The sequence below is a fragment of the Centruroides sculpturatus genome, unplaced genomic scaffold, assembly GCF_000671375.1.
Source record: "Centruroides sculpturatus isolate CEXI.00-Female unplaced genomic scaffold, Cexi_2.0 scaffold371, whole genome shotgun sequence".
In the NCBI taxonomy this organism is placed as follows: Eukaryota; Metazoa; Arthropoda; class Arachnida; order Scorpiones; family Buthidae; genus Centruroides; species Centruroides sculpturatus.
Genome location: NW_019384600.1, coordinates 600,494 through 616,519, shown reverse-complemented (window position 1 = coordinate 616,519; position 16,026 = coordinate 600,494). Strand labels below are relative to the sequence as shown.

General features: G+C 32.7%; 2 protein-coding genes across 3 annotated transcripts in view; both read right to left on the bottom strand.

The window, feature by feature from the left end:
* LOC111624977 (ketohexokinase-like) overlaps window positions 1–7,309 on the bottom strand; it is a 30,488-nt gene extending 23,179 nt beyond the window's left edge. For both annotated transcript variants that reach the window (XM_023367988.1, XM_023367987.1), the window contains exon 1: window positions 7,246–7,309. The gene's annotated coding sequence lies outside the window, so the exon portion shown is untranslated. The remainder of the gene's footprint in view (window positions 1–7,245) is intronic.
* Window positions 7,310–10,188: 2,879 nt separating this feature from the next.
* LOC111624979 (vesicle-associated membrane protein-associated protein B/C-like) lies at window positions 10,189–13,533 on the bottom strand. Its single transcript, XM_023367990.1, has 8 exons — window positions 13,374–13,533; window positions 12,807–12,959; window positions 12,135–12,238; window positions 11,976–12,047; window positions 11,840–11,905; window positions 11,669–11,764; window positions 11,327–11,383; window positions 10,189–11,195 (listed from the first exon to the last, which is right to left on the bottom strand). The coding sequence occupies exons 1-8, from the start codon at window positions 13,417–13,419 to the stop codon at window positions 10,992–10,994; spliced, it is 798 nt and encodes a 265-aa protein (XP_023223758.1). The 5' UTR covers window positions 13,420–13,533; the 3' UTR covers window positions 10,189–10,991.
* Window positions 13,534–16,026: the final 2,493 nt, after the last annotated feature.

Here is a 16,026-nt window from a genome sequence, read left to right as displayed (position 1 = left end):
GTGGCGAGCAGGGCAATCGCCCGGGGCCTCGCTCTTGGAGGGGCCTCGCGCAACAACCAAGTAGAAAAAAGTTGATATTTAAAACTTTTTATTTTATCCTTGGCTATTAGTTATAACAATAAAATAAATTTAATTTATAGTACAGTATATATTAATATTAATAAATGCCTACTATTTCAATTCACATACTTTGCACAAAGGACAAGGGCCTGGCAAAGATCTGCCGCCCAGAGCCTCGCAATGGATAAGGCCGCCGCTGACAATATTATAAACTGTTTGAATATGACCGTGTACATACTACAAGAAATCTAATAATATTTACTTCTGTCAGACTGCGTCGACGACCGGTGATAATTTTTTACAACGAAAAACTTCTCTCGGCCTCGAACGGGATTTAATGAATTCGAGTATTGTATACATTCTTCCAAAGGTGTTTTTTCTGCAAAATTGTGTACCATAAAAAAGATACAGTGGAACCTCGCGCAACAAGCAAAAATTGTAAAAACCACTCGCTTAAAGAGCGACGTTTCGCGTAACGAGTGACCAGGAGATAGAAAGTCCCTGATTGCGCGCACGCTCCATCAGTCCGTGTTTAGCACTCGCTCCGCTAGCATCTTAGTGTCGCCGGTCATCGCACATTTTTCAAACTCGCGTTCACGCATATTACGTATATACATCGACGATCGTAGCCCGTTATATAATAAACGCGCCGAACGATATGCCAAATTCTTGGTTAATTCTTGATTAATTTGACTAAAAGTAGGCTGTTACGCCGCCATCTCGTATTAAATTCAATGACCAATTCCAAATTAAATTTTTAAAATGTCTAAATTAAAAATTAATTATTTATAATTATTAAATTTAATACGACATGGCGGCGTAACTGCCTACTTCTAGTCAAATTAATCAATTTCTAATATTTAATTATAGCCGTTACCTAGCCCAAGAACACGATTTCTTTTAAAGTACGTCTACATCCTTTGAACCGATCTCTATTAATATATGATAAACAATAGCCTAATAAACTACTAATATTATGCAAATGTAAAATTTCCAATTACTACAACATTTTTCACACGTACATAAGGCATTTACCCAATAAGTTGTATGTACTGTACAGTTAATTTTTTAATGCGTCCGCTTTCTGCATAAATCTTTATAAAACAAAAACACTCGGTCACTCGATAGAAAATTTGCCCAATTACTCATCAAATTATTATAACATTTTTTGCAATCTTTGCACTTACTCGCAATTCTTTTAGCTAGCCAACCCGCGGTATACGCAATACACTGTTTATCTACCGATTCCAGTTCATTATTTATTACATTAGATATGTCATTTTTTCAGTAGTATTTGACGATTCTGTTACTTTTTCTAGTTTATTCGGGTTTATATCTGACAAATTAAGAAAAACTTTTACTTTAATAAACCTGTTATTAAATGAGTCATATACATTAAAAATCTTGGATTCGTTAAAAGGTTAGATCAGATGTAATAAGAGTTTTCTCAAATAACTTCCTATTTAAAGTACCTTGATCCGATGCTGTATTAACCACCCGAATATCAATTTTTTGTAATTCGTTTAACCACTCAAAAAGAATGACCTTAATATTATTTGAAGTGATGGAATAAGAGGTTAGTAAATATCCTAAAACTGTTTCCCTGATTTTTTTTTTCACAAATCAACCCTTTTTTGATATACATTTCATCTAGTGATAGCGAACAAAGGCAAGCTTTGCTTGGTAAGTTCTGTAATTTTTTCTGCACTAACGTGATAATGTTTTGGTTAACTCCCGGTTCAAAATTAAAATTTCCTAATATTCTATGCGGGGATTTTGTAGACGGTAAATGATTTCGTTATACTAATATAATTACAATTATCATCATAAATTTTTAATACTTTTTCATTAACAACGAGTAATTATCGTATAGTAAAAAACAGTTAATATTAAAAATATAAAAATTTATAGTATTNTTTTTTTGTTTGCTTCTAATAAAATATGCTAATTTTTTCTTATCCTATATACACAAATTACATGTAAATATGGAAGTTAATTTGCATTACAGTACTTTCATTATATGAATTCAAACAAATATTATTTTAAAATTTAAAAATTATTAGAACACCATGATTATAAATTAATATATTACCGTATTAAAAATATACCACAGACTATTCAATTTTGAGCTTAGAAGTTGCTTTATAGAAAATCAAAAAAAATTAAAATATGAAAGCAGCGTATAAATTATTTAATATAATTTATACGCGGCTTTTATATTTTATATTAAAAGGCCATTGCTAGATGAGAATTATAATTGTCAAAATATTAAATGGCAATTAGATCAATAGGTTTTTCGTATACAAAATCTGCTTTGAGAGACTAATACTGACACACACCTCTTCACCCTGCCAAGCCTTTGATTTCTTTGACGTCCCGTTCGCTTTTCGATCCTTTGCACTTATCCATTTTCGAACGAACGTATTCAACTTTCTCTACTTTTCTTCCGTGTCTTCGCGAAGTGTTTTTTTCCGTCTATTTCGTGAAGGTTGCTCATTTTGTTGCTTTTCTTTGGAACGAAAGAAGCAGAATCACAGAATTCGACATTCTCGAACAATGTTTCGATTAAATTTTATTCGAATATTTAGTGATGGACGACTACGAGTCCCAAGCCCACAAAATTTCTGGATCGAAACGAGACTCGATACAATATAATGTCAAAACTATGTTGCCGTTGGAAAAAAAAAATTCTAATGCTAGGCAACCTTAACAATCAGAAGCCAATCCGCAATGAAAAGTTTAAGTGTGTCACCGAACGATAAAAGTAGAAACTACGGTATTTAGGAAACGCCAAATGATTCGTATACGTAAAATAATGAAAAATTTAAAAACAAGCAGAATGAAACGTCAAAAATCCGTATTCGGCCATCGTTAAATATTCAAACACTGGTTCTTAACCTTTTCGAAGTCAGAACAGTTTTGAATATAGGAAAATTTGCAGAACATCGAAATCACATTAAAATAAGCACGAAAATGTCTGTTTATTCAAAATTACAGATTTCATACCGTTTTTACAAATGTTTTTTGTTAACTAAAATAACACAAATGGAAATTCTTTAAGTCAATTTTTATCTGATACCTGAGCTTGTTCAGATATCCCGTTATCATAATTTCAGCAATATCAGATCTAAGATGTGTGATAGCTGTCCTCATTTCTTCTATACTAGTTAGTCTTTCGCGTTTTTAAGTGTTCATGTTGGTTAATGTTGAGAAATTGAGCTCACAACTATGATGATGAAAACTAGCAAAATATTCAGTGCCTTCGTACAGACGGCTGGATTTTCGTCTTGGACAAAAATTCTCAAGACTTGTTTCAGAGTATTTCATTTTTAAAGTACGATCCGTTGACAATGTAACCAATTGTTCTTGTAACAAAAATTCACAACTCGATGTATCAATTGTGCCAAATGGATTTCGTTCGTATCCAGTCATAAATTTCTATATTTAAGGAAAGAAAGGAACTTGCAATATTTTCTTCCAATAGTGTAAGATGGCAGAAATTCTTATATTAGAAATACTCTTTAATAATAACATTTCACGAATTACGCAACAATTGTTGTTCTTAGCTACCTGAGAAAGTCTCCCGTTACATTTTCTCGAAAGCAACATGACGCTTTCTCGTGAACTTTTAACCTCTGCACGGCCGAAATCGTCCGTGAGTATTATCAGAGACGGCCGAAAAAAGTTAGTCGCTGCCTTAGTCCTCGGAGAGGAAAGAAGTCGTCCTCCCTTCAATTATCAGCCATTAAGTGATCCGAATTAATCGCCATAGGATAAACTTTTCTGTGTGTGTGTGTTAGTGCATCGCCTGGATAACGAAAAATACCCATCAGAACTGGATACATTCTAAAAAACCCATAGGAAGCTCTTATTCTCCGATTCAACAAGACCCGACCGGGACCTATTACCAAAGGTATTTATCATCCCGCGAATCATATGTGAACTCTCTCTCTCCGCGACAACTCTTTTTCCAATAGATTTTTAAATAAACCCTTGTTAATTGTTAAGTGTATCTGAGTCACTTCCAATGTTGTCTCTCGAATCGACATCACGAATCCGTCTGATCACGTACGGGACCGCTCGCTCGACGGCGTGACGTAATCGCCGTCTCGGTTTCCGTGTTTCGAGAAACACTGTGGTGTCAATCCTGACAGGGTACCAAAGAGGTGCCTACCCGAAAGGTCACAATAGTGTTAAGTGTTCTGTTTTAATGGAAATTACTACCTCGGCATTTTTATTTTGAAGCAAAGGAAACATATCTACTGCGTTTTTTTCTGAAATGCTGAGTTTGTCAGTGTATGTCAAAATATTTTTATTTTTCCCCTGGGTAACGCTATTTAATTAAAAATATCGGCTAAATATGCCATTTTAGCACACCGAATATCATTTTAAAGACATTTTACAAAAGCATCTATACCTTTATTTTGGGAAAACGGCCAACAATTCATTCTCAAGTTCTAAAATTCAGCATAGCACTTTACCATCTTCAGTATGCAAAAGCAAAAGATTTTTAAAAAGGCGTGTTTTTAAAGGCCTTGACTTGATGTAATTTACTATATTTACATCTAGGGCCTAGTACAGGTTTTAACGTTGCCGTTAATGTTTTTGAAATTAGGGATTATGCAAAAAAAAACAAAAAAAACAGTGCTTAGATATAATATTTGAGTTTTTTGTCTTTACAAGAATAATAAATCCTTTAATTTAATAGAGCTTCTCATTGATGGAGCACCGTCCGTACAATTCCTACACACTTCTTTCGTGATATAGTAAATTTTTCTAAATATAACGTAATACAGTCGAACACATGTCCTGTTGTACGTTCTTTTAAGTTCTCTGTAGCATAGAAATTGATTCACTATTTCGTTTTCATTAATGAAACGAACGAATTCTAGTATGGGTTTTACTGCTGCCAGTGGACTCGTCAATTTGTAAAGAAAAATGCATGGAAAGTTTATCGGCAATTGTTTTCTCAATATTATCTCACATTTTTAATTCTATTTTTTATTGTCGTTCGAATGAAGAATTTTCATAACTTCCTTTTTGCTTCGTCGCCAAACATAGCTTTTACTATTCACAAGATTCTGGTAAAATAAACTCTGCTATAGTTAGTATGTGGTTTTAACTTTATGGTAATTCAGCTACCTTATATGATGCAAGCTGTGCCTTATCGGAAATTTTAACAGTTTTTTCAAAACGTTTTACTTGTATGTCCAACAATCTCTTGAAATAATCTATAGTTTTTGATGCGAGATTGGAGTGCTTTGTAGCGGCGTTTCAACTTAGCGGAACCATTGCTCCATTTTTCTCCGCATACAAGGCGCTGTGGAATGTAATTCTTCCTTGCCGGTTAGGTAAAACCGAAACTTAAATATTCCTCCGAATATTGTCTATTAATTTTTCTTCTTTTAATTTTAATTAATTAATACGTTTAATTTTATCTTCTGTATAAGATGCATTTGCAGCAACACCATTACTAGTCTTGGCGTGATTTTCATGTTGGGCAAGAGCTACTAAGCTATGGCGGGCTGTGGTAAGTTTTTTCGATGGACATGTGGCGTGGTTAGTAGTTATATATATATTTTGTGTTATATGCGAGGAATAATGCCTTCCGGGAGGTCTTTTAAGGGTAACTGGCCCCTATTCAGGCGTTACAGACGAAGAAAATCCAGAAAACTCGTGGCCAGCGAGCGCGAACCCACGACTGAACCTAGTGTTTAGGGAATGGCTTGGCCACTTGTGGGCCAAGACCATTACTACTACATTCACTTATACTCGTGTGAGGCCCGGAAATAACGTTAACAAAAAGAAAAAAAAAAGGTAAAATTTGTTAAGGTCGACAGTAAAGAAAACAAGTTGTAAAAGTCGAATCGGCGACACCGGATTTTGACGTCGACGCTCATAAAGACTAGCGGGAAAAATAAAATTTTAATTAAAGAAAATTTAAAACTTTTAAGACTAGAAAAATATTCGAATGAACGTGGGTGTCATTGCCATCTATTAAACGCGATCAGGGTCTAAAAGATGGTGTTGGGTAGACCATCTCTAGCCGACCTTTCCCGTGACCGACACGTAACTCCATACACCTGGAGACAGGTGGGAGACCAATGGAGAAGTGAGAAGAAAAAGGTAAACCTTTTTCTCTTAACCAATTAGCAATGATTGGATCCGGAGAAAATTATAAAATTCCGACTTCAAGGACAAAAGAGGTTCCTCTCCAGAATGCATCTGTTGTAATCGTCGCTTCCTTCCATTACTTTTTGTGCTTCAGTTCACCGCTATTTTGTGTTTCTTCTCTTTTCGAACATTGACTCGATTTGACGCCGCCCCGTGGTTCCGCGAGCGTTGAAAAACAAAAAGAAAAGAACTCTAGAAGACTCATCAAACAGACTTCGTACTTCTGAACATCGATTAAATAGTGTAAGCATTGTATCCTAAATAAACGGTTTCTTTGTGAAACACTTGTCTTTCCTGTCTCCTCAAAACCGTTACCCACATACGATTAGACCTTAAGCCATCCCGACGGTGGGGAATAACCCCCCCCCCAATTGGCGTCCTTACACTGGCTCCATCATTTATAATTTCCTCAGAATCGTGTTTTCATTTAATAATAAATATATCCATTGTGCGCTTTCTAGTATTAATTTTTNGCCGCAGTTTGCCGAGCCGTTCCGCGACGAAAACAAGCTCGAGCAACGACGACGTCGAACGGTGCACACTCAGTAAGTATTCCTACAATTTTTTGTTTATAGCGTAGTTTATACGAATTATTTCCAAAAAAATATACGTATTTTGGAAATGTTGAGTCGGATTAGTCTAGAATCGATTAATTTTATGGAAGAAACCTTTCAAACAGCCGTAGTCTGTAAACTTCACACGTGTTGGGCTGTGATTGGCAAGGACTCCTAAGAAATCGGATTCCTAAAGAATGGAACGTATCTACCGTCTTATAGGGGGGTCGACTGTACTCGAAACCGGCACACGGACTTACGAGCAGGGGGAATCTAGGTAGGCACTAATAGGGCCCACAGAAATTGAATTATCATCATAAATTTTTAATACTTTTTCATTAACAACGAGTAATTATCGTATAGTAAAAAACAGTTAATATTAAAAATATAAAAATTTATAGTATTGTTTGTATTAACAAAAAATGGAGCCTCGTTGGACTCGAAAAACGTTGCTTACGCCAGTTCTTACATATCGTAATAGTTACGATGCGCTTCGTGCATCTGCAACTTACGATACGAGGGTATTCAAAAAAGTACAAGATGAAGAATGTATTCAGTAACTATCCAAAACGGAGATGATATAAACACAGACAACTAAACCAATACCAGCAACTACGTAATTAATAAATAAAGAAATAGTCAATAATAATATTTAGTTTTATTTAATTATATAATTCAATACGTCCGTCGACAGTCGCAACAGACGTATTACATACAACCATCCGGCCAACGATCTTAACTGCGGCTTATTTTAGCGGTAGGGAAGAATTCTATCAGTTTTTTCGTCATTCGATAACATTGGAAAAACCCACCGACTCGATTCAATCGATAGAATCGAATACAGTAGACCCCGTATAAAACGGGTTCCTATAATTATGATTCCTATAAGACAGCGAAAAAACTGTGACGGTAAAAAAAACTATAATTACGTAAAATGTCATCGGGCAGCCAAACTTTTCTGCCGTCCAGCACCATGTTACAGAGAGATTACTATCATCTGTACAGTATTATATATAAATTAGGTACTGTANTACCCACATACGATTAGACCTTAAGCCATCCCGACGGTGGGGAATAACCCCCCCCCCAATTGGCGTCCTTACACTGGCTCCATCATTTATAATTTCCTCAGAATCGTGTTTTCATTTAATAATAAATATATCCATTGTGCGCTTTCTAGTATTAATTTTTGTTTTCTAAAATAATAAATATTAACTAAAAAATGGACATAGTAATTATTAAAATTATCTTATAATAAATGTATTACCTGATCTTATATATATAAGAGATCTGAGTTAAAGTTATTAGTCATAATGTTCATACGCAACACACATATCAAAAACGGATTTTGTGAAAAAAATACAATGGACCACTGCTATAAAGACGCTTCTAGCTCGAAAATACTTGTTGCATTATATCTTTATTGTAAACTGCACACTTCGAATTTACAATGCTAAAGTTTTTTAATTAAATTATGGTTTCCTGCTGTTGGGTTAGACGAAAATTTTGCGTATTTTTAACAGCTGTTGTTATTTAACGTAGATGTGTGATTTATTTATAACAGTTGTGAATTTGTCACTTTATTGCTAAAGGTGAGATCGTATTCTTTGTTCAGAAGCGTGTTTTAACACTTTACTTCACATTTTGTTTGAATAAAATCAAGTCAAAATGTCGTTGAATAAAAAGCATATTGGGCATATGCTTTGAGTTTTGGAAAGGATATAACACCATACAAACTGGAAAAATATTCGTGATTTGTATGAAATTGTCCGCCACTTTCATAATTTTGCGGAACACCGGTTATGAACCACTGTTCTATACAGTGGCATTTTATCCTATGAGCAAAATGGGCGATTGTCTGGAGCTTCCAAACCAATCTTTCGTAAATTCATTACTGCATAACATATATCGTAATTTAATTGGATACAAAAATTATGCAATTTGGCAATATGATATACAGTGAAAACTGCTTAGGCGACCACCTGCATTCGACGGGCACCTGTCAAAACGGGCAAAAATTTCTGGCACGGAATAGTTTATCCATAGAGTCTTCGTATAAGTTACCTGTATTAAACGACCACCTGTGTAACGCGACCGCGGGCATCGATTTTTGGTCCGAAACAACATACAACACCTGTAATAAGCGACCACTTTCGCGAATGTATCTGGTCTAAACTATTGTAAGAACCCATCTCAACAACGTTTCCACCTCCTAATATAATGAATTAGTCTAAACTCTCGTTCGAACCCATCCCGGGCACTTCTCCCACCCTTGAAATTAGGTGCAGGTGTTAATAAATTAGTCTAGCAACAAAGGAAATTCATTTCAGTTTGTTGGAAAATGTCCGAAATGCAAAGTGCTGTCGTTAGAAGATCGTATTAAAGTTATCACAACAGCAATTAGCGGCGAAGTTTAACTGTGGGAAAACAAAATTTATTTTACCCTAGACCTACAGTATTTTCCTTGGGGGTGTAAAATATTGTACACGATACAATTAATCGGCTGATCTCATCGTTTGATAAAATCTATTTTTATTTATTTATTTTGAAGCTCATATACAGTACACGTGCGATAAATAGTTTCTGTATCAACCTACCTTATTTCCGCAATATTTTTAGAAAAATAATATCCAAGTAATTTTCGCAGGCAAAATATTCAAAAAAACAATAAACGCATTAATGCAAAAATCAGTTTTACTTTTTTTTTCGATTCTGCGATTGTAATGAAATCGTATGACGAGAAAAAATAATAAAATCGTTTTATTATTAATTAATAATATTTCTTATTGTACTTAATTAATTAAGAAAATATTAAATATTAAAAAATACAGTATTTTTAAAGTTAAAATAAGATTAAACTAACGAAAAGCAAAGTGATGGAGAGATAGGACGCGGTTTTATATTGATAACGTAATACACGTAACTGAGAAGCGAACGAAAAGAACCAAGTCGAATTAATTAAGTCGGAAAAAAGAAAGTGTGCATTATAATCGAGAAAATGCAAGTATTGTATTAATCTTTATTGGTATTAAATCTGTCTTATAATATCATGACGACTCCTGAAAATCGGATTATCCGATAAGAATAAAATACAATACCAATAAAGCTCTATCGTTGAAAAAATTCGTTTATTTTTGCTCGCCTCGAGTTTTGCTTAGTAGAAATGGCTAAAAAATGCGCAAAATACGTACGGAAATACGGTATTACAGCACCACTTGTATTGGACGACCACCTGTCTAAAAGACCACTTTTTGAAGGAACCGTGGGTGGTCGCCATAGACAGGTTTTACTGTACATCGGGAATGACATTTCAAATAGAGTCGATTATAATGAACTGACAATTTCTCAGCTCAAAAAATGACAATATAATTTGTTTATTCATCCCTGTAATGTCTTGTCATTTTTCTTTAAACTTTCGTTGTAATTGCGATTTTTTCAATTTATTGTATTGTTAAGAATTGTTTTAATTTATAAAACGTTGTTTTTTCTTTGCAATATCAAATGACTGTTGTTTATGAGTACATATTAATTCAAGTAAGTATGTTATTTATGAATTTTTCTTATGGATTAAAAATAATTGTTCATAAATGTCATATCTCACCGTGTCGTTTTAATGAAATTTTATTTACAATTGTTTAGTTTTTTCGGCATGGGCAGTTTTGAATCCAAGAGAATCCGGGAGATTTTCCCCAAAAAATTCCTCCGAAGAAAAGAATCTGAAGTCGACACTATACACTGGCCCCTAATTCAAATTTACCTGGACCCTAAGACGCTACAATGCACCACTGCAATCAGTATCCACAGAGCGAAAAACGTAAAGTAGAATCCTTCATAAGTATCGATTTTACATACTCCGTGTTTTTGCAACGGCTATTTATGACTGATTCTTGCAAGATAATAATATAAAACAAAACTTAAAAATTACAGGAAGCAAAACTGTTGCTAGTCTAACTTTTAATATCTAATTTTCAGATAAAAAAGAACGAACAATGAACACGAATTCGTGTTTGATAATTGTAAAAAATGTAATTATAATGAAATGAAAAATTATTTAAGGTTATATTGCATTAAAATATAAATATAACAATTAAAATCAAGAAGAATGTTGACGCGATGCATACTGTATATATAGTACAATGTGTACTGTACATAAACACGTTTCTAATTAGAATAACATTTAGTAATTATCCCGTTATGAACGTTTTAAACGGTGTCAAAGCATTTTTCAATTATAATTCCAATTAGGAAATTTAATATACACAAAGATGCGATCATTGTATAGCGAAAACAAGACACTGATTGATTTTCCTGTTTTATTGAAACTTCAAGAGTGGTGTTTTCTGCCTCTATACCTCCAAGATCTTGGGATATGCTCGTATTCCCGTGTAATGATTCGACTGCCGATATCTGTAAGAATTTACATGAGTTATACTTTTGTTCAAATTTACATATATACATTTTACTAACTTAATTCATAAAAAGCAACGAAAGGTTTTGTCATAAGCGTGACTACAAATGATATAAATTTAAATACTTACTTGATCTTCATCTCCATTTCTAGAAATTGTATGTGATTTTAAAAATGAAAGCTCTGTCTGTATGAATAGAATAATTTTATTACTTAAACAAGCTTTTATATATATAAAAATATATAACATAATTCAATATCATCATTTGGAAAAATCATAAATCTAAAATCTTCTTGTGCCAACATATTATGGCTCAGACTTAAACAATATAAATAAGAGACGGAATACAGTATTACGGGCCTAATATCTTAAATTAATTATTATTTGGTTCGGAAGGAAAAGGCATCTTATATATTTTAGCTTACGCCAACAAGTCTAAATCTGGCCATGACGTCGGATCAACTACGTCACCTTTAATTCATGGTTAGACTTTTGCAAATCTCCCATGCCTTCTGTCAGCTTGGCAATATCAACTCTTAAACTTTTAAAGTAATTTATTTCGTCTTCCTAAAAGTACAAAAATAATTCAGAAACTACATTCTAACACTTTTATATTAAAAAATAATTTTAAAACAAACTAACCGTAATACTGGACGTATAAACCGACTGCAAATCTGACTTTTCTTCCGCAACGGTGGTTGATGAAGTCTAAAAATTTATACAAAAAGTTAAGCAGACAATATAAGAAGATTAAGACAATTCGATTCAGACAAGTTACCAAGTTGGGTGCGTCAGGAAAGAAACATAGCAACTTTTTTTCTCGGATGCTTGTTGGATCCGCTTCCGTCCACTATATACATAAAATAAAATGTTTATTAAATGTATTCACTTAAATAAATAAAAATAAGAAAGAAATATATATTTGTAGAAAGAATACCATTTTTTCATGATCAATTCCACTTATGGGAGGATGCATGGTTTGTATTAAGAATTTGTGTGCCATTTTTTCTAGCGAGTTGGAGTCATCTGGCAAGAGTATAACTGAAAAGAATTATTTTAGAATCACTTATTAATGAATGAAAAGGTCCATAAAACTAAAATATAAATAATAAAGCATCCGAAAAAAAGCCGATTGTAAGTGCTTACTCCTAATTGAAACCGTTTCATCAGATTCAACGCTTCCAAAGGATGGTGAAACTAGACATTTGCTTGGATCTCTTGCTTTGATTTTGAAACATACTGTTTCAGTTTCTTTATTCTTTAGCAGAATTTCAGTTTCTGATCCAATATTATATGGACCTGAATAAAATAATAATAACATTATGTTCGTTCTGGTTTCGTTCAACTAAAAAAATCAATAATTAAAAAAATTTACTATTTATCCCTCACGTCATTTGTTAATTCTTAAAATGACCAATAAATAAATCGAAATTCATTGTATATTTTTTAAAATGAGCTATATTTATTTTAATTATTTACTTAATAAATCCTTAATTATTTTCTTTAATTAAAATTTTAATTAAAGAAAATTTAAAACTTTTAAAACTAGAAAAATATTCGAATGAACGTGGGTGTCATTNCCGAAAAAAAGCCGATTGTAAGTGCTTACTCCTAATTGAAACCGTTTCATCAGATTCAACGCTTCCAAAGGATGGTGAAACTAGACATTTGCTTGGATCTCTTGCTTTGATTTTGAAACATACTGTTTCAGTTTCTTTATTCTTTAGCAGAATTTCAGTTTCTGATCCAATATTATATGGACCTGAATAAAATAATAATAACATTATGTTCGTTCTGGTTTCGTTCAACTAAAAAAATCAATAATTAAAAAAATTTACTATTTATCCCTCACGTCATTTGTTAATTCTTAAAATGACCAATAAATAAATCGAAATTCATTGTATATTTTTTAAAATGAGCTATATTTATTTTAATTATTTATAAATCATCGGGTAATTCTCCTTTAATCATTGATGATTTAATTTTTAATTAGAAAATTAATATTTCATGAATTATTATGCTTAGATGCCACGATTATATTTGGATTTTTATAAAACCAGTTTGTATCATATTTGTAATTTTGGAAGAATTAATTACTTCTTTCCAATATTCTGCAACAATGGCGGATGTACAGTTTAATTATATTTTCGTTTTTTATTTATTAATTTTCACTCACCTTTAAAAATTAAACGAGAAGGTGAAATTTCTAATTGACCACTCATGTTTATATACGAGTTAAAAGTTAAATCTATATTTTCCAGTTGCTAACTGAAAGTATAAATTCCAAATTACAAATTTGAAAATAGCGTTCGTTTGGAAAACAAATTTTAAATCTCAAAAATTTGCGTGTTCGCGTTAGGTGGTGCTTCGGTATATAAATTTTTTAATCGTGTTTTTCAAATTTTTTTTAACAATTTAATTAAATGGAATTTAATAGGTGGTTAAATGATTAAATTGAAAAATTATTATAGACAAAAGTCACATTGTTACTTATTGTTTAATATATTTGTAAAAAAAATGTTATATAGAGAAGTTTCCAAGCGACATCACGAGTGACGTCATGAGTATGCGCAATTATCCGGTGCCATCTTTGTGGTTTGTTTACATTTTATTTGTGTTTACGCGCGCTTTAGCTGGAGTTCTAATGTTGTTTATTCGTCGCGAATATCACTATTCTGAATTGTTATGTAATTGGGTGTAATGCTAGTTCACTCAAGAAGAAAGAAACGTCATTTTTTTAAATTCCCAGCGTTATTTGTCATCAAGGACCCTAAACTGAGGAACTTTCACGACGAAGGCAATTTGCAAGGCTCTCTCAATTAACCAGAAAAATTTAAATACAGATAAAGTGAATATCAATACAAGAGTTTGTCAGAAACATTTCATTTCAGGTATGCGATAACATTTCATTACTATGCTTCATACAGACACAATAACGTGACTCCTTTCAAACATTTGGCAGATTATTCATCTTTTTATTCAGTCGGGACGCTAGTTAAGTGTTTGAAAGGAGTCGCGTTATTGTGTCTGTATAAAGCAAAGTAAATTAAAATACGGTTTCATCGGAATCAAAACAATTTTATTACTAGTAATTCGAACACAAATCAATTATTGTATTTATTCAGACACTTGGCAAATCTCATCATTAAATTTTATTCAGTTGTTGTATACAAGCCGATTGCATGAATCCCTTTGTTAATATCGACAAAAAAAGCTAAATAATTTTAACAATCGCAGATTTTAGTTTGAATAGATAATAATTGTGTTCTAACTTTATTTTTTTACCTTTCAGTTTGTTTTCTTAGTCTCTGCTTGTAATAAATATACAGTAAAGTTAATATTAAAGCGTTAAGTAAAGATAATAACTTAGCAGATGAATTAGAAATAAATTTTGAACCAATTGTCCTTCCAGTCTAATTTACATGAATAAAAGCGTGTGTGCATTTTTTAAGATATAAACCAATAATTTTCATTGTTTATTTACAAATAGCTAAGTTAGGTTATTTTGGTGAACAACATGAACATTTCCTTAAGATGTTACTTTTTACAATGTTTTTTTTTTTTTACATTATTAACAAATAATCACTACATAGTAACCTCCAAGTTGTTCCTGACAAATTATTATTTAGTATTTATATATAACATACCATAATGGTAAGTTCTTTTTAATAATAATATATTGTTGAAAAAGTTTTTTGATAGAAGTTTACTTTGGGCGCGTTTGGAAACTGTAACCGGTGTTACCGGTAACACCGGTTACAATTTCCAAATACGCCCTTAGGTAGTCCCTATGGCGGCACTTCCGGAATCTCGGCAACATGTGTGCTTTGAAAATTAATCTAGATGTTGCTATCTTTTGTTTACGTGATTTCTAAGGTCATTTCAGTTCTATATTAATTTCCTAACCTTTTATAAGTTTGTTAAGACTTAAGAGTAATTTAATTTTTCAGGTTCAAAGCAATATTGTTATGTGAATCACTGTTTTTCGAAGTTTACATTTGATAATTTGTTGTTTATTGTTGTAATGGCGGAGTTTGGAAAACATCAACAATTTTTTTGGTAAAAGTGTACTTCAAGGAATTTTTTTTCATTTTTTAGTATCGGAATATCCTGAATTTAATTTTGACAAGAAAATTTCATCAGGTGGGTATATTTGCTATAAATTTCGGTATGCAACCTGCAGATGCAGATCGTTCGCGATGTGATGGTTGTCATAAATTAAATTATTCAGAGGATTGTGTTTCTGTTTCTTTTAGATGTCATAAATGCAAGACGAACAGTTCGTAAATTGAAGGACTTTTTAAATTTATTGGGAAACTTTTTTCGTTTAATTGGCATCTAATTTGCATAGAATGTAAGTTGAGCATCACCTTTTGGCTGTGGGCCAAAAGGTGATGTTCATAGATTCTAAAGTGACTTCAATGTTTTGACTTAATGTAAAATGGCGGTCGATAGTACCCGTCGTTGCCACCAAGGTCCTAAGGTCATAGCCACTGTGTGTAGTATATTCTAGCTCGTTGCCTACAACCCTCTTGTAAAAAGCTTGGCTGCCAGCTTTTTAGGACTGGCGTAAAGGATATTAAAAACATTTAATACTACCACTCCACCTCGTCCCACCCCAAAATGAAATGATTTTTAAGTTAACCGAATATTCTGTTTTTAAAAATTTTTTAAATTTTAATTTAAAAATTATAGAGTTCATATTGATTGTAAATACAGTGGTGCCTCGAATAACGGACGCTGCGAATAACGGACTTTCTGTTTGACCGTTACGTGACTCGAGCAACGGACTTGCTGTGAACAACGGACTTTCCGTTCGGCAGTTACGT

What these genes read in the sequence shown, in the direction of transcription:
- LOC111624979 (XM_023367990.1), bottom strand. Translation starts at nt 13,419, where the DNA reads ATGAGTGGTCAATTAGAAATTTCACCTTCTCGTTTAATTTTTAAAG. An exon ending in TGAAACGGTTTCAATTAGGA is followed by an intron (nt 12,239 to 12,806) that starts GTAAGCACTTAC and finishes AATTCTTTTCAG; the next exon opens with TTATACTCTTGCCAGATGAC. An exon ending in GAAATGGAGATGAAGATCAA is followed by an intron (nt 11,196 to 11,326) that starts GTAAGTATTTAA and finishes AAATTCTTACAG; the next exon opens with ATATCGGCAGTCGAATCATT.